The sequence below is a fragment of the Lutra lutra genome, chromosome 2 (genome assembly GCF_902655055.1).
Source record: "Lutra lutra chromosome 2, mLutLut1.2, whole genome shotgun sequence".
NCBI classification, from domain to species: Eukaryota; Metazoa; Chordata; class Mammalia; order Carnivora; family Mustelidae; genus Lutra; species Lutra lutra.
The window spans coordinates 127,244,573-127,266,668 of record NC_062279.1 but is presented as its reverse complement, the minus strand read 5'-3'; the positions used below and the strand labels follow the sequence as shown (position 1 = coordinate 127,266,668).

Genomic DNA, 22,096 nt, shown 5'->3' with positions numbered 1-22,096 from the left:
GGAAATTGTTTTTCATAGACTTCTGGTGGTGTTTTTATCTAAAATTCAGGTGTTAAAGTAGTCCTGTGGTTTCCAATAGTCAGAATCTTGAAAACAATGTGGATATGGTCCATAGAATGACAAGTGGAGATTGCACTGGCTTCTCTCCTTGTCCTTTCCTGTACCCTCACAGTCAGTTACTGAGTCTGTCCAATCCTGCCTCCTTAATGTTTTCCAAAGACATTTGCCTTTATCCTCACTACCCGTACCTTAGTTTAGGCCAACCCTCAACTCTTACCTGGATTCCTGCAACAGCTTTCTGATTGACTTCTGGAACCCTAAATTTGTCTTCCCTCTAATCCATTTTCCACACTGTATGCCAGAGATGTCTCTTATCCATGTCGTTAATTCGTTTTACTCTCCCATCCCTTCCCACCCCCAGTTAAGAAGAAGGTAGCCACAGGGATTTTCTCATCTGGCCCTTACATGTATCCCAATAGCATTTCTTATCACTGTCTACTTTTTATTACTCTCTTCTACTTAAGGAAGTTTTAGAGAAGAGTGCCTGGTGACTCAGTCCATTAAGCATCTGCCTCCGTTCAACTCAATCATGATCCTAGGGTTCTGGGATCAAGCCCCACATCGGGCTCCCTGCTGCTGCTCCCTTTGCCTGCCGCTCCCCTTGTTTGTGCACGTGCATGCACTCTCTCTCTCTCTCTCTCTCTCTGTGTCAAATAAATAAAATCTAAAAAATATTTTTTTAAAGAAATTTTTAGAGAAACCACCATCATCTTGATTAAGGTCCTTTTATTATAATAAGGAATTAATATTACCAATTTAAAAGATCAAAATTATATCCAAAGCATCCAGTCCTTTCAAAATAGCTGCTAGCTAATAAACCAGCGAGTCATTTCTCCTTGTTAAACCATAGGGCATTGTTAGGTAGTGAAACTGCTTTGGGGAGTGTGAAGCTGCTTTGCCATTATCCAGCGAGGAATCATACCTTTTAAAAGACAATAGCAGTGAACTTGACAGACAAAAAATCCTTGCCCTCGTGGAGTTTTCATTGTAATAGAGACAGTAAACAAGAGAAATATAAAATATGGTAGATAATGAGTGCTAAAGAAAAAGATAAAGCAGAAAAAGGGAATAGATAGTAGTTATATTTTTAGAAGGGAGTATAGTTTTCCAAAGAGTCAGCGGGGATAATTCTCCTGAACTCTCCTGATGCTTTCTCTTCTTCCTTTTGTTGAATAAACTCTGGTTACAGCCAGTTTGTTGTCCTCCCTGTACCTTCACCCATTCAGCTTGAAGTGGTTGGACAAAAACACACAGCTGTGCTTGTGGTCTCACTCTAAATTCATGATCCCAAAAAGGATCTTTATACTCACCAGGCAGTCAGTCTGTAGATTCTACTCTCCTTGGCATCTATTTCATAACCCTCTTGTCCTTCCTCAGATCTTTTACATCTCCTCCCACTATCACTTCCATTTGGTAACTTCAATTCCTCTTTCACCAAAAAAAGAGAAGCTATCAGAAGAAGACTACTCCATTTATATTTTTTTATTAACATATAATGTATTATTTGTTTCAGGGATACAGGTCTGTGATTGATCAGTCTTACACAATTCACAGCACTCACCATAGCACATACCCTCGCCAGTGTCCATCACCCAGCCGCCCCTCCCTTCCACCCTCCTCCCCTCCGGCAACCCTCAGTTTGTTTCCTGGGATTAAAAGTCTTTTACAGTTTGTCTCCCTCCGTGGCTCCATCTTGTTTCCTTTTTCCCTCCCTTCCCCCACAACCCACTGCCCTGCCTCTCAGATTCCTCAAATCAGTGAGATCATACGATAATTGTCTTTCTCTGACTTATTTTGCTTAACATAATGGCCTCTAGTTCCATCCACGTATCATTGCAAATGGCAAGATTTTATGGTTTTTTGATGGCTGTATAATATTCCATTGTGTATATATGCTGCATCTTCTTTATCCATTCATCAGTTGATGGACATCTAGGCTCTTTCCATAGTTTGGCTATTGTGGACATTGCTGCTATAAACATTCGGGTGCACGTGCCCCTTCGGATCACTATGTTTGTATCTTTAGGGTAAATACCCAGTAGTGCAATTGCTGGGTTGTAGGGTAGCTCTGTTTTCAACCTTTTGAGGAACCTCCATACTGTTTTCCAGAGTGGCTGCACCAGCTTGCATTCCCACCATCAATGTACAAAGGTGCATTTATATTTCCCTGTGCATCTTTTCCCGTATACCCTGCTGTAGTAAAATAAACTGGCCCTGCTCCAATATAAGGCCAAATTCTTCATTTGTCCCATAGATTTCATCTCCATTTTGCCATACTGCCTCCTGTTGAATTCTCAAATAAAACAATCTTTTTTTGAAAATAATTTCCATAAAAAAATAGAGTGCTTTAATACAGCAACATGAAGTAGTCAACTACCCTCAAGAGAGAAATAAATAGAAATAATTCATGGAATAAGAAATATAAAACTAACCAACCAATCTTCTAAGGGACATTCCTACCTAAATGAAATCTTGGGGTATAAATTTTTGTTTCAACTGCCCGCCCCCTCGCCGTGCTAGTGCACCATGGTCAGATTTGCTCCACAGATCACATTAGGTTAACAGAGCCCTGCCTAGCCCAGTCAAGAAAGTTTGTATCTTGATGTCAGTTGTACCTTGAATCCAGTCAATATAAGTAGGATTTTTTTCAGTTTCAAACCTTACTTACCCTCTTCTCTGTCCAGCCTTAAAAACTAGGTTTTGGTAAACAACCTTCCAAACCCTAAATAAGTTAAAGCTACCAAATTTCCAGTAATTTAGTGATTTTTTCTTACCTCTTAGATAAAAGGAAAGAAAGGGAATAGAATTTCCTTCAAAATCAAGAGAGTAATACCATCACTTGACACCGAAAATGGGTAAGACTATTTTTCTTACATTATGCAATATTTTTAAAAATAGCTTTTAGCATCATTAAAAAAAAAAAAGTGAGTAACTATTGCCCTACTATCAGAAATACTACGTTCTACCTGGGGAGTCAAACTATAAAGATCTATACCAATGGAAGCTTACTCTGCTACCATGTTTTTAGCAATTCAGTCTCTATTTTTAGTGAATTAACTCTTCCTTTTACCTTTTCTGTGAATTTGAATTTATATCAAACTCAGTTTGTGTGTCATTGCTAAGAACTTAAACTGTTCTCAAAGCTTCTTCAGTAATGTTTCAGAATATGAACTTTTCAAATCATCCATTCAGCACATAACTGAAGGCATTATGTTCATTTATTTCCAGTTTTCATAGAATCTTGGATGACTATGTATGGTTTCCCAGAGTGATCTCCATCTTTTATGCATGGCTCTTAATTCAACAGCCTTTTAGACATTGAAAAATATAAGCTTAGACTCATATATTTATCAGTCGCTTTAAACAATGAGCTACTGAAATACATTTTTAGAGACCAAAAAATTTTCTCCTAAACATAAGTGACTGACTTTTAAGATGTTAGTTTAAGTATCAGTTGGGGTATATAAAAAGCTAACATACTAAATTCAAATCCAAGATCTGCCCCACAAATGTGTGATTATGTATAAATCAGTTTTTCCTAGCTTCAATTTTATCACTTACAAGAATAAAAGCTGCATTAGGTTGCTAAGGTTATTTATGAAAAAGTATAAATATCAAAGTGTCTCATAAACTGTAAAGTTCTAGAAAATCTATATTTTTATTCAAATTAGAAATATACTCAGATTTTGCTCTTTAATTTTCTGTCTCTGAATTGCTACTTCTTGACTGTCCTCGAGAGATTTTCAACATCCTTTTCAATTTTTATCATGATCTTATCCTTTCAAGTTCAAATGGATTTAGTTATTATCACTACATTTCCTTCTGCCATTCTAATTCAGTATAACCGTTTTTAATAAATTCACAATAAACACATATGGAAAGAATCCTTTGAATGCTCTTATTAGAGAAAGGAGCAAAAAAAACCAAAGTAGACCAAAAATATCCAGACTCTTCTAGCCATCATCTCTACTGCTTTTGTGACAGAGCACTGTTCTTTAGTAAATTTTAAAAGCCCCATGTTCTGTGGCATTTTGGGTCCATTGAGTAGATTGAAAAAGATTGTTCAAAAGTAAATCGATTATCAAAAATAGGTTACAATTTTTACGTGCTTTGAATTTTTAGATTAGTCATATTTCTTTAGACATTTTTAAAAGGAGTAATTATGCTTAAATTAACAATTTTTTGTTATATGATAATTTTTTATAAAATTATAAGAATATGAGAAAGCCTTATATTCTAACAAGGTTTCATTCCATATATTTAAGATTTTGCATAGGAAACCTAGCTTTCATAGGTTATAGTTAACCTTTGCTTGATATTCCTGTGTTGATTGTTTAAACCACAGTTGGAAATAGAATTACATTAGAATATACTAAGAAAAACTTTCTCCATGTCTCTGTGTCACTTAAATTGTACTAGTATGCTCAGACATATCAAAACTAAAATGTTAACTTTCAACATAGGAATATTTTCACAAGATTTTGCATTAAGATTATTTCCTTTCACAAAAGGGTTATATGTTTAATAATGGTGAGAAACAGTATGTTTTTAGCACATAAGGAGGCAGTACAGCATTAGACATAAGAGCACTAACTCAAAAGTCAGTCAAACCTGAATTTGAATCCCACGCAGCCCCAATCCTTTCCACTTACCTGTAAACCCCATATGTTATAGTAAGACTTTATTCACATGATAACAAATATAAGATGTTAGCTCCATGCCTTGCATGTAAAATGTTTAGGAAGCAAACAGTGAACTCTGGGCTTAGAGAATAGCCTTTATAAATGCTAAGAGATTATTGTATTCAAAGTAAACTGTGATATAATGCATGAGACTTATATGAGAAGTTCATGTGCTTATTCCATTTTTAATTTATGAAAACATTACTAGTTTAAAAAGCACTAGATTTTAGGCAAGTTTATATATTTAAATTGTATCTCTCATCTTTGGAGATATAAATAACACTGAGGAATATATATGAAATCAAGTCAAAAATCTTTCTGCAATAGAAGTGTAACTACTAAAATATTTTTACTGATATATCTCACCTATTGGTCAAAATAGCGAACTGCATGGACACCACAATAAATTTATAATTTTTGAAGTAGAAAATTAAGGCTTATTCCAATGAAAAAATGTTATGAATGTGAGGATCTATACTGGACATATTTACAGTAGCATCCATATTGGGCTTTAGCAATTTGATATATGGTATGTTGTACCAGTAGTGCACAAGGCTAACTCCTAGATGGTATTTCTGTATCTTTGGGGATGGATTCATTTGCTACACTTAGAAGTGGTTTTGTTTTCATAATGATTCAATGGTATAATCCAAGTCTTCAACCTATCAGGTCTTTCACTAATAATAAATTACAAAATAAACTACAGAGCAGAGCTTAAAAAGCAAATGGCTCATTTCATGCATCTGACTTTCCCTGTAAGAGTTTCTCTGTATATACCATGAATTTCTGTATTCTGCCATTCGAACAAGAAGTGTTTATTATTTTTTTTAAGATTTTATTTATTTATTTGACAGAGAGAGAGAGATCACAAGTAGGCAGAGAGTCAGGGGGAAGCAGGCTCCCTGCTGAGCAGGGAGCCCGATGTGGGGCTTGATCCCAGAACCCCGAGATCATGACCCGAGCCAAAGGCAGCGGCCCAATCCACTGAGCCACCCAGGCGCCCCACAAGAAGTGTTTATTACTAGCTATCAAAAATGAGCTCTGGGGGTGCCTGGGTGACTCAGTTGTTAAGTATCTGCCTTCAGCTTAGGCCATGATCCCAGGGTCCTAGGATCGAGGCCCCCTCCCCCCCCACCCTGCCCCCATCAGGCTCCCTGCTCAGCAGGAAACCTGCTCCTCCCTCTTCCACTCCCCCTGCTTGTGTTCCCTCTCCCACTGCCTCTCTCTTTCTCTCTCTGTCAAATAAATAAAATCTTTAAAAAAAAAAAAAAAAGAGCTCTGAAGGTTAGGTCCTGGCATCCTGCTTCCCAGTGTGCCATTATTGTGCCATATTAAGCATCAAAACTTTCTCCCTAAAAATGTGCCCCTTAAAAACTTAGTGCTAGTCTGTACTCAACAAACCTTGAAAATACTTGGCTGTTTGCCTCTGTCCTCTCTACTTTATAACCATTAAATTCTTACAGGTTGGCTATTTTTCTTGCTTATTATGTGTCCACCTACTTACTACAGTTAGAAAAACATTAGAGACAAAACCAAATACCAGCGTAGCCACAAAACCTTTAGGTTGCTAGAGTCCTCTCTGGACTACTTGTGCTGCCTTTGGAAACCTTTGTTACATCTGATGACTGACAATTAAACAATTACCAGGTACCTATGATTTCTTAAGATTGTACCATAAGTAAATATAGCCATAATTAAATGTAACACAAAATAATTAAATAATTTTCCCATAGAAGAAAATTTTTCATCTTAGTCTCAAAAAGCTAGTATAAAAGCTTTTTAAAAATCTGAGCTCTGGGGTGCCTGGGTGGCTCAGTGGATTAAGACTTCTGCCTTAGGCTCAGGTCATGATCCCAGGGTCCTGGAATCGAGCCCTGCATCGGGCTCTCTGCTTAGCAGGGATCCTGCTTCCCTTCCTCTCTCTCTGCCTGCCTCTCTGCCTACTTGTGATCTCTGTCTGTCAAATTAATAAATAAAATCTTAAAAAATCTTAAAAAAAAAAAAATCTAAGCTCCTCTGTGGTATCTTCTTTCAGTTTGAAGTTTGCTTTAATTTGTAAAATTTTATTAATTCACCTATAATTATTCCCTCTTAGTTTCTCTTTTATCTTGAAATATATGTAATATAGAATTTTGAGCTTCCAAGAGGAAATAACTTTGTTATTATTAATGTATAACATTTGTAAGTCCTATATCTGTAGTAATCTTACTAGAATGAGACCCTGTTATTTTTATAGATTAAATCAAAAACTTTTTTTAAGATTTTATTTATTTATTTATTTATTAGACACAGAGAGAGCACAACCAGGGGCATCTGCACGTAGAAGGAGAGGGAGAAGCAGACTCCCCACTGAGCAGGGAGCTCAATGCGGGGCTCCATCCCAAGACCCTGGGATTGTGACCTGAGCCAAAGGCAGACACTTAACTGACTGAGCTACCCAGGCGCCCTAAATCAAAAACTTCTATAGGAAAAAAGTGAGATGAGAGTTATCCTACCAGATATTAAAATATGTAAAGCTGTGTGGTAGTATTTACACAGGGATAGATAGTTTGAACAGAAATTTTGTTCACGATAATATGCCATTTCAAATCAATAGTGAAAAAATGATGTTGGAAAATTTTTAAATCATTTAGAATATGGTAAATTATAGGTGGATTACCAAGCTAAATAAATATGTATTAGAAGAAATAGGATTATTTTTATATCTTGGAATGGAAAGGTCTTTCTAAATAAAACACAAAACCCAGAATACAAAAAAGGAAACTATTGATTAATTGATTTAACCATAAAAATTAAACTTTTATGTGAAGAAAGGTACTAAACAGAGATAAAAGACAAATGACAAAAATAAAGAACTAATATGCAGAATTGATGAAGAATTTCATAATTAAGAAAAAGATTTTTTAAAAAAAGAAAAAGATTAACAACCAATAAAAAGATGGACAAAGTATGTGAACTGGCAGCTCATAAAAGCAGAAATACAAAGCTCCTTTAAACTTAGCAAATCAGGGCGCCTGGGTGGCTCAGTGGGTTAAGCTGCTGCCTTCGGCTCAGGTCATGATCTCAGGGTCCTGGGATCGAGTCCCACATCGGGCTCTCTGCTCAGCAGGGAGCCTGCTTTCTCCTCTCTCTCTCTGTGCCTGCCTCTCCGTCTACTTGTGATCTCTCTCTGTCAAATAAATTAAAAAAAAAACAAACATTTAAAAAATAAATAAATAAATAAATAAACTTAGCAAATCAGGTTCAGTCACACTATTTGCTGAAGAAATGTAAATTTAAACAATAATTTTACCCAGCAAATTGACAAAAAAGTTAAAGAATTAGTATGCAATGTCTGCAAATATATGAAGAAACAGGAAAGGTGTACATTATTGGTGGGAGTGCCTTTTTATAAGGTAATGTGGCAGTATCTAACAGACTTAAACTGTACAGATGCTTTTGAAATTCCAGGTACAGGAATCTGTCCGAAGAAATACTTGCATATATGTAAACGTGGTAATATATTTGTCCTTGCCACCTGTCAGAGCCTTCGCGTCTTTAATCATGACTGTTAAAGCAGCCTCTTTCCCTCTGGTTTCTCTGCCAGCCGTTTTATTCTGCTCTATTCCATCTTTCATACTGCTATCAGAATTATTTTCCTGAAAAGCAATTATGATTCTGGCACTGCCTACTTAAAGCCTTCTGCTTTACTATTGCCTATAGGTCTTTTATAGTGTTTTCTCCATGTTCCTACCAGAAATCTGCCTGTCTATCTCAATCGTTCATGGTGCTTGTGTTCCAGCCACACCGAACACCCACTTCAATAAACCCAACGTGTTCAGCCAGCCCTTTTACAGCTCCTAGTCTGCACTCCACTCACTCATCACATATTTATTGAATGGCCTATTCTTTAACTACGGATGATACCGCAAAGTCCAAGGTCCCCCTAATTTGTTTTGTTTTCTTTTGTTTAAAGTTAGTAGATTATTGATGGGAAGTGGAATTACTGCGTGTGTATAAGTGTGTGTGTGTGCATGCTTAAAATCAGATAATAAGTAGTATGTAAGAAATTGAAATCAGTCAATGTGATGATTAATGGGTGGGTACCTGAGAATGGTAGACAAGGAGGATACTATGAGAAAATAAATCTTAAGATAATCTGATGACAAAGAGGATCCTGTCATTTAAACATCAGGAGAAAGAACAGAGATCAAGTAGTGAGCAAAGAGAACAGTTAGTGCAAAGACCCCAAGGCAGGAATAAACTTGGTATGTTTGAAGTGAAAGAAATAGTATGCAAAATAAAGGCAATAGTGACAGATTTGGGAAATATATTAAGTATTGTCAGCCACCACAGCAAACAAACCCTAACATCTCATAGACTTAACACAACAAAGGGTTTCTTGCTCTTACTATACATATCAGACAGTTTTGCAGAAAGGCTCTGCTGGTAGACGTTCCACTGTCTTGAACATGTGGTTTCCTGAAATCACTGAAACAGGGAAAGAGAGGGGTGGAAGAACACTGGCTCTTAACTAACTCAACTCTGAAGTGATACACATCATTTCCTTTTACCTTCATTGGCCAAACTAGTCATATGGACCCAGTCTAACTGCGTAAGAGTCTAGGAAATGTATATGGAACAAACAGAATGTTTGGTGAACATTGTCTCTCCTGTAGACAGGAACCTGATCTTGTAGGTTTTTATTAGCCATATTAAAGGATTTTAAATGTGAATGAAGGGCAGTGGTTAGTTTTGAAAAAAGTTACCTGATCTGTTTTTTTTTTTTAAGATCACTCTGGCTATTATGTGGAAATGAGAGTGAATAATAAAACTGGGGGAAAACTTAGAAGGCTTCTGCAAGGTTCTTATTAAGAGTTAATGGTGGCTTAGACTAAGAAGAAAAAGAAAGGTGAATTTGTTAGGAATTTTTTTTTAGAGGTAATAGAAAGTGCTGATGGATTGGATGTGAAATATGAAGGAAAAGTAGTCTGTACATGCTATTTCTTTGTAGGGATGTCCTTTCCTGACTCCCATCTGAAAAAAATTTTCTTCCTTCCAGACCCAACTCAAGTATCATTTTTTTATAAAATATTTTTAATTCCCCTGACAGATTAAGTCTTTCCTTTTATTTCACACCCATACCATTCTGCTCATTCTTTATGACACTTACTGAACTTCCTATTTACATCTATTCTTTTTTTTTCAAGTTTTGTTGTTGTTTGTTTGTTTTTTTGTTTTGTATCTATTTTCTTCTATAAGACCATGAGCTAACATCTTGCCTGGCATATAGTTTACCAATAAAATTGTATTTAACTAATTAATTAATTTACAGCATGTAGTATTTTCTAAAGAAAATATTTTTCTGATGAAAATATTACATATTGTCCATTCATATACATATTGTACATTCAGTACAATTTTATTGATATATAAATACTTATATAAACATATATATTTAATATGAACACACAGCATTTGAGCCTATGGAATTTTCTTCAGTCTCTAAAACATTATTCTTGGCTATATATCTGTAATGTTTGGCTGCCATAACTGCTTTTTTTTTTTTAATAGAATGAGAGGCAGCTGCAGGTACTGGCAGATTACAAAATGCATAATTACTAAAAGTAACTGAAGCATATTACAGTATAATTCAACAGAAAAAACATCTGGCACATGCTATGTTAATTTGTCATAAGAGAGTTTCAAAGAAAGCACTTTCTACAGCTGGCAGATCCATCATTTCCTTGAAACGAATAGTACACCTTTTGTTTTTAATTCTCTAGTATAATATAGAATAGAGCCTTATGTGATTTAATCTTTAGTCATCACTAAAGGATTTCAAGCATTGAGGAAATTTCCCCTATGCTATATCAACCAAAATATACATAGCTTATTCTTATCTTAAATTGTGCCTCAATAATAACAGAATTATCTGAGCAATTACAGTAATTGACAATAATGTCTAAGATGTTGGCCCAAATTTCAAGCTTCCATTCCTTGAAGAACCATAACTTCTCTTTTTTTATTTTAAGTATACATGGTGTTTTCAAAGAAACTCATGCATTGTAGGGAAAACTTTGTTCTTATCCTTATAACCGTACTTTTTAGTTATTATACATGCCAGTGATGCTAAGAATTGAAGCACATTTCGAGTGGAAACTCTTCCCTTCAGCATGGCCTGAATGATAGAAATAAATCAGCTATAATACAAGAAAGCCAGGGAAATATTTCAGGCCAATGAAAGAATAGCAAGTACGAAGCTCCAGTATTACAAAGAAATAAACCCATATAATTAGCTCACTAAACCCATGTATAGTGAGTGTTGGGGCGCCTGGGTGGCTCAGTGGGTTAAGCCTCTACCTTCAGCTCAGGTCATGATCTCAGGGTCCTGGGATCGAGCCCCGCATCAGGCTCTCTGCTTGGCACGGAGCCTGCTTCCTCCTCACTCTCTCTCTGCCTGCCTCTTTGCCTACTTGTGATCTCTGTCTGTCAAATGAATAAATAAAATCTTAAAAAAAAAAAAAAAGTATAGTGAGTGTAGAGAGAGACGGTATAAGGTTGAGGAACTAGGCATAGATCAGATCATGAGAATCTTATAGGGCATTTTAAGTAAAATATTTTTACTTACTGTAAGTAAAATACTTAAATAAGACTAAATTAAGAGAAAGACCAGTGTACAGTAGTGGAAAATTATTGAAGAATTTTAAACATCCTTAGATCCTTAAAAGATCAGTTTAGCTATTGTGTGGAAAATGGACTTAGGGAAGGGGCAAAAATGGAGTCAGGGAGACCAGATATTAGATTATTACAATATTTCAGGCAACAGATGATAGTGGCTTAGAGCTTAGAACTGAAGTGGGGAGATGTAGGCAGCTATGAAATCTATTAGGGAAGTAAGACAAATTTATTTGATGTCAAATACAGGGAATGAGTCAAGGGAGGAGTCAAAGCGAAGCCTTGGCTTAGACTTGAACATCTGGGCAGATGGTGAGGCCTTGTACTGGGAAGGAGGAAACCTGGGGTGGTCTAGATAAGAAGTAGTTTGCATTTTGGACAGGCTACATTTGAGGTGCTCATTAGTGTTTCTTTAGTCATCGAATAGATGAGATCACTTAGGGAGAATGTGCAGATAGGGAAGGAAAGAACCTGGGACTATGACAAAGAGTGCTCTAATATATCTAAAGCTGGCATGTCTGCTTTAACCTGTGGTATTTTTAGTTAACTGAATGAGATTTGAAACCTTAGGATGAATTTCTTTTTTTAGTATTCAGGTCTTTTGAACTCATATACAAAATTGAGATCACAGTCTTCACAATAACTGACCATTTTGCCATATACTTAGGATTATTGGGGTTTTTTTAGAGAGAATCTTTATTTTTGCCTTTAGGGTCTAATATTATATGATGCCACAGATACACTTTACTAATATCTCCTTGTAATTATGAGGCAGTGTACTTTATTTTTTTTTAAGATTTTATTTATTTGACAGAGATCACAAGTAGGCAGAGAGGGAAGCAGAGAGAGAGGGGGAAGCAGGCTCCCCGCCGAGCAGAGAGCCTGATCCGGGGCTCAATCCCAGGACCCTGGGATCATGACCTGAGCTGAAGGCAGAGGCTTTAACCCACTGAGCCACCCAGGTGCCCCAAGGCAGTGTACTTTAATTGAGAGAAGATTTTGATTAAAGACTTGGTATGAACCCCATTTTTTCATTCAATCATTGCATTACCTTAGGAACATTGAATAACTTCTCTGAGTCTTAGTTTAGTCTTAACGTTAGGAACATTGAATAACTTCTCTGAGTTTTACCTCCTTTACTTAGAAGGTGAGAATAATAACTGCTTTGCAAACTTGAAGTGATAATAAGGTACAATAGTAAAGTCAAGGTACAGTAGAAAACTCCTTTGGCTGGTGTCCGCTTAATAATCATAAAACAACATTAACCAGTGAAGTAAATCGCTGTGCAAAGAATGCTCACAAATTGTCCAAAGTGTTCTAAATGCCCTTGCCTTAGTCGACTGCACTCTAATGTTGTCATCTGTCACTTGCTTTACAAGTGTCACTGTTTGCTCCCAAACTAGGTTATGCCAGTTGTATTTGTTTTGGAAATACGTAAGTAAATATACCAGTGATATATGAGTACAGAAAGAGAAAATTATGATGTCTTTCAAAACTAAATTGGATACTTTGGAGAATTTGCTATTGCAGTACATTTGGACAAACAACCCTGAAAGAACAGAGGGAATACTGTAAAAATCTAGAAAACTCTGTATTTGGATTGCTTGCCAAGTGCCCTTAAACGCTTGAACCACATTAATGAAGCCAAAAGTGGAAATAATTATAGATGATACATTATGGATGTGGTTTGTGTAAGAAAGACATCCAACATTAAAACACTCCAATCAGTTTGCTCATACTTTAAAACATGAAGATCTAAAAAAAACTTTGTATATTCTAGATGGAAAGTCCAGACAAAATCCTTATCCTTACTTAAGCCTCAGACCTCTTAAAAATCTCAGGAAATCTGTGGACTATCTTCCCAGAAAGGACAGTACACACAAAATCTTGCAGGTAATTTAGAGTGCTTGAGAGCATACCTAAAGCTTATCTGTGGATGACAGATGAGAAACCCTTGCCGTAGGTTCTCACTCTCGACCTACTTGCATCTCAAATTGATGAATTTGATGACTTATCAATTTTCAATTAATGAAATTATTAGTTTCATTAATAATTTGTTTACTAAACATTTAATGTTTTCTTAACAGATATAGTATATATTACTTTGTTGCCAAATTTTATAAAATTTTGCTTACAGGGAAGGCAGTAAATCAATTACATTTTACAAATGTATTTCAAAATTACATTTTGTAGGCATGACTAGGATTTTATATGACATGCACATGAACTATATATAAAATTATGCACATTAGCTAGCTACGTCACCTAACTTTATTTTTAAATTTCTCTATTTTCCAATTTTCTCATATGTAAAACTGGGGATCTCAAAGGGTTATCCTGAAAACTAGATAATGTAAATAAAACACCCAGAAGTGCCTGTCACATAGTAAGCACTATGAAAGTGTTTGCTGTTATTCTCACCATCATCATCTTCGCTATTACTTGCCAAGCTCTATTGAGTACCAGATCCTAAGGATACAAAGATGAGTAACAAACTTGCTTACCATCCAGTGGGGGTTACAGAGCTTGATACACAACAACATATTTATACAGATTAAAAATAATTCAAATAATCATTTGAATCTTTGTGGTCTTAAATTTTGTGAAAAATTATTACTAACTAATAGTACTTGTCAGAAATTATTACTATCATGTAAAATGTGTAAGTGAATGGTTTAGGTATCAAATTATGCAGTAGGTGTTTTCTGGAAAGGTCTTATATAAACTGAATGTTGGCTGACTTTATAAATGGGATCATTGTAACATCTTAATCTCAGTAGTACTCAAAGGTTATTTCTCATTAGCACTAATGTGCATAACTTTACCTTTAATTATATTTGGCCTAGAAGACTGGCCACTTCAATCATTTTTCCTTTCTTCCTTTTGTTCTGTTATATTGTAGAAGTAATTATAAGCTATGCAAAGTACTTGAAAGTAAGCACAGTAATTTATTCTACATTATTATTACACTAAGAGAAAGCAAAGATAAAACATATGGGTTTGTCTATCATGGAATCAATGGTAGTTACCTAGTGTCCTTGTAGACCGTATCTTGTATGGATGAAGCCATTTCCCTCTTAGTTCTATTATGGCAACAATTATGTGTTTACCACCATATACCTTGTCTTGGCACATAATGTTCAGTAAATATTTGTGGAATTGATTTGTTGGTGACATTTTTTTATTCTCTCCTATATATTTATAACAAATTGCTGATTTTAACAATTATTCATATACATATAGGTCACTTAAGGGGCTACCAAGTTTTTAGGCTGTGTAGCTCATTTGGAAAAAATTCAAAGCTGAAGTTACTTTAGAAGTGTTAATCTTCTGATTTATTTAAGAAGCAGAAGGTCAAAGGATAAGAACCAATCCTAAATTAACTGGGTATTTTGAGACTCAGAAATTTGATCTTTTTAAAAATTATTTTTAAGATACATTGTTTCTGGGATGCCTGGGTGGCTCAGTTGGTTAATTGTCTACCTTTGGTTCAGGTCATGATCCTTGGGTCCTGGGATCAAGTCGTACACTGGGCTCCTTGCTGAGCAGAGAGCCTGCTTCTCCCTCTGCCCGCTGCTCCCTCTGCCTGCCACTCCCCAGCTTGTGCTCTCTCTTGCTCTCTCTCTGACAAATAAATGAATAAAATCTTAAGAAAAAAAGAAAAGAAAAGAAAACTATACTGTTTCTGCTTCTAACCTGAGAATCTTGAAATTATCTTTGGTCAAAAGCAAGATAATGCTTATATGTTAGAAAAAAAAAAAGAAGAAGAAGAGGAAGAAGATAGCTAGCTCTATGCATAAGATAAATCCATCTATTAAAGCATAAAGGATATGAATGTATAAAATATAGCACATATACAACCAAAACTTAAATGCCAGTTCTGAATATACTACAACTTAAATGATGTTGGAGTGATTAATATTACCTTAAATTTCCAAAAATTGAGTTCCTCTAAGAAGCACGGTATATGAATCTTAAAAATGCATACTATAGCTAAGAATCACAGTAGCTTATGGGATTTTATAGTAACAAATACTTTATATGTTTAATATGAATAAATGTTCATTTTAAGCCAAATAATTCCTCAAGATAATATTGAAAACACTTGAGTGGTTTTAGAACATATGTGTGTGTGGGTTTTTTGCTTTTTTTGCAAAAAAAAAAAATTTTGGTAAAATTTACATAAAATTTAACATTTTTATAGTTGTGATAAAATACACATGAGATTTACCATCTTAATCATTTTTAAGTATATAGCTCAGTTGTGTCCAGTGTATTCACATTGTTGTACAGCTAATCTCCAGAATACATGTGCATGTCATAAAAAAATAAATGAGCTCTTTAAAATATGGATTATTAAGAAGAGACTATTTTGCACATAAGGTATTTTTGTTTAAAACATAAACATATATCTCATTAAAAATGATTCTATTTTGTTAGATTTTTGAACAATGATATTAATGGCTTGGGGTGGGGGACTGTCTCTTGATTAATAGGAGTGAGCTGAGTCGACAGAAACTTCATACCCAAGAGCTGCTTTCTCAGCTGGAAATGGCAAATGAAAAGGTAGTTGAGGTAAGATAATGACTCTCCCGGGAAGTACTTTCTGCTGCAGCTCAATACACATGTTATAGAATTTTACCTGAGCCAACTCCAAATTAATTCTCAACTTGGAGATGACCATACAGAGGTGAGTACTCTTTGTAGAGAAATCATCCATAACCCTAAAAGTCCACATTTTATAATGTGAATAAAAGCTTTGAAAGTCAGTCATTTATCATATATAAAAGACAAAAGGTAGAGCTCTTATTTCAGTCTCACCATTATAACATGCTGTATTGCAGAAAATGTGTTAAGATCTCCTTCATTTCTAAGGATGTCTAAGATTATATTTTTTAGCCCATCCCTCGTATTTTGTTTTAGTTCAACACATAAGATACGTAGAAATTACTTTTGTCTACTGGAATATATTAAAATACTCCTTCAGGGGCGCCTGGGTGGCTCAGTGGGTTAAAGCCTCCGCCTTCAGCTCAGGTCATGATTCCAGGGTCCTGGGATCGAGCCCCGCATCGGGCTCTCTGCTCGGCAGGGAGCCCGCTTCCTCCTCTCTCTCTCTGCCTGCCTCGCTGCCTACCTGTGATCTCTATCTGTCAAATTTAAAAAAAAAAAATCTAAAAAAAAAAAAAAATACTCCTTCAGATTAATGCTTAGAACTAAATGCAGCAAGAGCTCATCATTTTTCTCCTTGAATCTTTAAAAAAAAGTTAACAATTTCTAGATTATGATTAGAGCTTTCTAGATCTCTAGTTCTTCATTTGATATTCTAACTTCATATGTATTTGTTGGAATTTCATTAATAGGCTATACAGTCTGCTATATTTTTGTGGCCATCTATAGAAGCCATAATGAAATCATTATTCTTAATTTTCAAAGCATTATAACTTGATATGAGCTATTTAGAATGCAAACAGTAACTATTAAAATACTCATTGTAGTTTTCAAAACTTCCAGGAATCTGTACTTAAGGAAATAATTGAAAATATGAAAAAATTTAAAGGCAGATACTCAATACAATAATGTTAATAATATTGGAAGATCAAAAGCAACCAAAATGATCAGTTGAAAAAGAACAGTTGCAAATATTATAATTTACCTAACCTGAAATGTTCCTTAACCATTATGGTAGTAGCACAGAAAAATGCATATTATATGTAGTCTGATGGTACCTATGAAAATGATTATTATAAATGATGGGATTTCCCCCCTATGTTTTCTCTAGTGTTAATGATATGCCTTTTAAATTTAAGACTACTTATTTAAATATCTTGGTAAATTGAAACAGCCAATATAACTCTCTTCATAAAATTTAATTTTGCTTTTGGGTATAATAAGAAAAATATTAATCTCATTTTAAAAGTATGTTGTTATTTCAGTATTTTATATTACTACACCTGACATTCACTGTTATCACTTATATGTTAGAACCTGGGTACTATCTAGTTCTTCATAGAAAGTGTGTTTTTCTTACTATTTCTTTTTTTTTTTTTTAATTTGGGAGAGAATGAGCAAGAGAGAGCATGAGAGAGGAGAAGGTCAGAGGGAGAAGCAGACTCCCCAAGGAGCTGGGAGCCCGATGTGGGACTCGATCCTGGAAGCCCGGGATCATGACCTGAGCAAAAGGCAGTCGCTCAACCAACTGAGCCACGCAGGCGCCCTTTTCTTACTATTTCTAATTAAACTGGTGTTATCCTCTCAATTCAGACAAGTGCCAGAAAACCACATTCTAGTTGTACAAAAACTTTTTTCAGGCTAGTAATATGAAGAGGACGAATATATTTTATAATTGATAGTTTCTTTGAACCTGTCTGCATGACAGCATATTGTGACAGATTTATATTCATGATATCTGTATAGTTTCCTGAGGCTACTCTAACAAAGTGTTACAAATTTGGTGATTTAAACAACAGAAATTTATTGTCTGACAATTCTGGAGGCCAGAAGTCCGAATCAAGAAGTCAACAAGATTGGTTCCCTCTGAGGGAGAATCTGTTCCATGCCTCTCTCCTTGCTTCTGGTGGCCTCATGCATCCCTTGGTTTGTAGATGGTGTTTTTCCTGTATCTTCATGTGGCCTTCCCTTTGTCCATGTCAGTCTCTATGTCCAAATTTCCCCTTTTTATGAAGGTACTAGGCGTAATGGATTAGGATCCAACCTAAAACCTCATCTTATCTTAATTATCAGCAAAGACCCTATTTCCAAATAAGGAATGCATTCATCATAAGTACTGGGGGTTAAGACTTCAACCTCCTTTTTTAGGGACATATTTCAATCCATACCAATGCCTAATAACTCTACTAATGGCCTTCATGCCCTCTACATGCCCTCCCCATGTATTGGGGAGCATGTGAAAACAGAATTCTTCCTTCTTGGAGTAATACTTTTAACATACAAATCATTTAAAACAAATATATTTCTTTAAAAATCAAGACTTCTAGAATGAATATTTTCTGTTCTTTGCACTTTAATAGTGGCAACATCACAATTTCTCTAGAAGTTTGCTCTCACATAGTGGTTCTGAATCACTAGCAAACATCAACACCACCTAAGTTAGAACTCGGTAGGAGTGCCGATTCTCAAAATTCATCCCATCCTGCTGAAGCTCTGGTTTTGAGGCCCAGCAGTCTGTGTTTTCATATTCCCAATGATTCTGAAGCAGTGAGGTAGCATCTCAAGATTAATATCAAATATTGAAAATCTTGGTCTTTTTTTTTTTTTTTTTTTTTTTTTTTTTTTTTTTTACTTTGCTCATTTATTTGACAGAGAGAGATTACAAGTAGCCAGAGCGGGGGAAGCAGGCTCACTGCTGAGCAGAGAGCCCGATGTGGGACTTGATCCCAGAACCCTGAGAGCATGACCTGAGCCAAAAGCAGAGGCTTAACCCACTGAGCCACCTAGGTGCCCCTTGGTCTTAATTTCTGATTCACTTTGATTTTAGATTTAATTCACTTTCTTTGGTAACATAGGTTGGGGTAGGGGGGGAGCAATGTAGTTAAAGTGTGAAACCAATTTTGAAATTTGAAGTTCATAATTTGAAAAAATGTAAATTTGGAGATATATTATCCTTGCATTTTATAAGGAGTAAAGTGATATTCAGGTTTTTCATTGATTATTCCACAAAAGCTTTCTGTGTCACTTATGGATTTCTAACTTGTTTGTTTTATATTTCCCCATAACAGAATGAAAAACTAATTCTAGAGCATCAAGAAAAAGCCAACAGACTTCAAAGGCGTCTAAGTCAGGCAGAACAGAGAGCGGCTTCAGCTTCCCAGCAGGTAAGGAGCTTCCTTATTATCCCTAGAGTAAATAGTCTGAGTAGATCAAAGATAAGAAAAGTTCCTCAAAAGTTCCCAGAGAACTCAAAGTTTTATTTTTACTTGATTAAACTATTTAAAATTAGTCTCTCTAATATCTGAGGTTGAAAAAGTAAACTTTAAAAACAGAAATCAAGGGGCACCTGGGTGGCTCAGTGGGTTAAAGCCTCTTCCTTCGGCTCAGGTCATGATCCCAGGGTCCTGGGATGGAGCCCCACATCGGGATCTCTGATCAGCGGGCAACCTGCTTCCCTCTCTCTCTCTGCCTGCCTCTCTGCCTACTTGTGATCTCTGTCAAACAAATAAATAAAATCTTTAAAAAAAAAAAAACGAAATCAGCATGAATCTCCTAAATTGACACCTAAATCTAGAACTGTGCTGTCCAATATGATAGCCACTAGCCATAAGCAGCACTTCAAATTTAATTATTAAAATTAAGTAAATTAAAATTTGAAATCCTCATTACCCTGGCTGGATTTCTTTCTTTCTTTCCTTCTTTTTAAGATTAAGATCTATTTATTTGAGAGAGAGGGAGAGTGCACATGCAAGTCGGGGGAGGGGCAGAGGGAGAAGGAGAGAATCTCAAGCAGATTCCATGCTATGCAGAACCCAATGAGGGGTTTGATCCCACAACCCTGAGATCATGACCTGGCCAAAATCAAGAGTCAAATGCCTAACCAAATGAGCCACCCAGGCGCCCCATACTGGCTGGCATTCAGGTGCTCAGTAGCCATATATAACTGTGGTTCTCATATTGGACAGCATAAATAGAACTCTATGATCACAAAAAGTTCTTTTGGACAGCACTGCTCTAGAATATTGTTCTGTCTAGGCATGATCAATGACAGATTTGGAAGTAGAAAACATTGCTTTAGATATAATATATGAAATTGTACTTTTTTATTGTAGTTTTGTTTTTTTTTTTAAGATTTTTTATTTATTTGACAGAGAGAGAGAGAGAGAGAGAGAGATCACAAGTAGGCAGAGAGGCAGGCAGAGAGAGGAGGAAGCAGGCTCACTGCTGAGCAGAGAGCCTGATGCGGGGCTCGATCCCAGGACCCTGAGATCATGACCTGAGCCGAAGGCAGAGGCTTAACCCACTGAGCCACCCAGGCGCCCCTATTGTAGTTTTTAAATGGGAAAAATGACTTATAGGTTAAGTTCATTTAATGCACATTTGTATATAACCATATAAATCTAAAATACTGTATAAAAGTTTTCCAATGGAAAATAGAGTAGAAAATGCAGAACATTAATAAAATACTAGGGGGGTAATTACTCATAATATACACATATCATATAAAGTCAATGGGCCATTTATGCTAAAGTGGGAGCAATAGTCCCTCCCTCCTATTAGGAACAGTGTGAGATCATCTGGCAATTATAAAGATAGTCTGGAAACAGTTTAGATAGACAGATGGATAGATTCAGATAGGCAGGCAAAGAAACCATTTTACTACATTATTAAATACGTTTGGTTATAAATGTACTGTTTCAATCAAAATTAATACGCATAGCTATAACAGTACTTCATACATAGTACAACAGCTCTAAACACTGAATTCAGTTTATGTGTGTGATATTTATAGAGTTTTTTGAAGTCTACCTCTGATATGAACAATGCATGGCACTTAAAGAAAATCCAGTGATTTGCCCTTCTGTTCCCCTCCCTCTTGAAAGTAATTATAGCTTTATCAAATAAACTTATCTTATTAAATTATGAATTAATTAATTAAGTAGTTCATCATTCAAGAGAGCATTCATTCACTTAGATTATAAATTAACATGAGCCAAGGTATACTGGGAAGTATCTTAAAAGTGTATATTTTGGTGTCAGGCACATAGCCTGGGGCCATTAAGTAGCCATGTGATTTGGAGCAATTTCAATTTTTCTAAGCCTCAGTGTCTTCATGTTTGATATAGAATAACACCTCCCTTATAGACTTACTGAAAAATCAAAGGAATTAACACATATAAGCACTTAGCATAATCATTAAGTTGTTAGTAAATACTTAGTTATATAAGAAGTTAAATCTCTACATCACAATCTTTGGAGCTTCAAGTGCACCTTTTTTAAGGACTATGGTAAAGAAAATTCCTACTTAAAATCAACCACCTTGATTACTGTAGTTAAAGGAAACAGTTATAGAACCTTAATTGGATAACCCACTTGGCATCTCGTTTAGTCTCCCTCCTGACAGAAGTAAACCCAAACAGCCCAACACTGATGTTTTTCTCCTGTTACTTAAACTCTCTGATGACAAAGATTTCACCATTCTTTTTGTGAGCTTTTTTTTTTTTTAAAGTTGTGTCAGTAACCACTTCACTGGTTTTTCCTTAAGCTTTTCTTCTTCCATCCTGCTTACATGTAAAGATGAAAAGTAATCATTCAGCATTCTTCACATCCACAAAAAGGAATCATTCCCTGGAGTTAATTTTTTTCTATCCTAAATGAGTCCAAGTTATGAATTTTCTTTATTAGACATACATTCAGTTTTTTTTAAATCCTTATCTTTGCTTTCTCTGAATTCTTTCTAATTTTCCCATCTTCCTCTAAAAACTGAAAATTGCTATTAGAAAGACTCCTCTGCTAAGGGCCTGATACTTAACGAAAGGAAGGAGTAGAGTTAGAAGATTATTATTTCCTCTGATGCGCATGTCAAACGTACCAGTACAGCCCAGCATCATACACAAGCCCTGCATTGTACCAAGTCCTCCATGCTCTGAATGTGCTGTTCTGATCAACTTTTTCTGTACATTCTTCCTCCATCTTTGGACTATGGTTATATGTTCTAAGTGTATTAGTCTAAACCACTGAAAGCCATA

At 35.6% G+C, this 22,096-nt stretch overlaps 1 protein-coding gene across 4 annotated transcripts in view; it reads left to right on the top strand.

The window, feature by feature from the left end:
* SCLT1 (sodium channel and clathrin linker 1) overlaps positions 1–22,096 on the top strand; it is a 190,491-nt gene that overhangs the window by 166,443 nt on the left and 1,952 nt on the right. For 3 of the 4 annotated variants that reach the window (XM_047718435.1, XM_047718433.1, XM_047718434.1), the window contains 2 exons: positions 15,896–15,974; positions 19,136–19,231. In XM_047718435.1, coding sequence (XP_047574391.1) covers positions 15,896–15,974; positions 19,136–19,231 — 175 coding nt within the window. Of the gene's footprint in view, positions 1–2,841; positions 2,916–15,895; positions 15,975–19,135; positions 19,232–22,096 lie in introns of those variants that run through there. The other variant, XR_007125225.1, reaches the window with a different exon arrangement.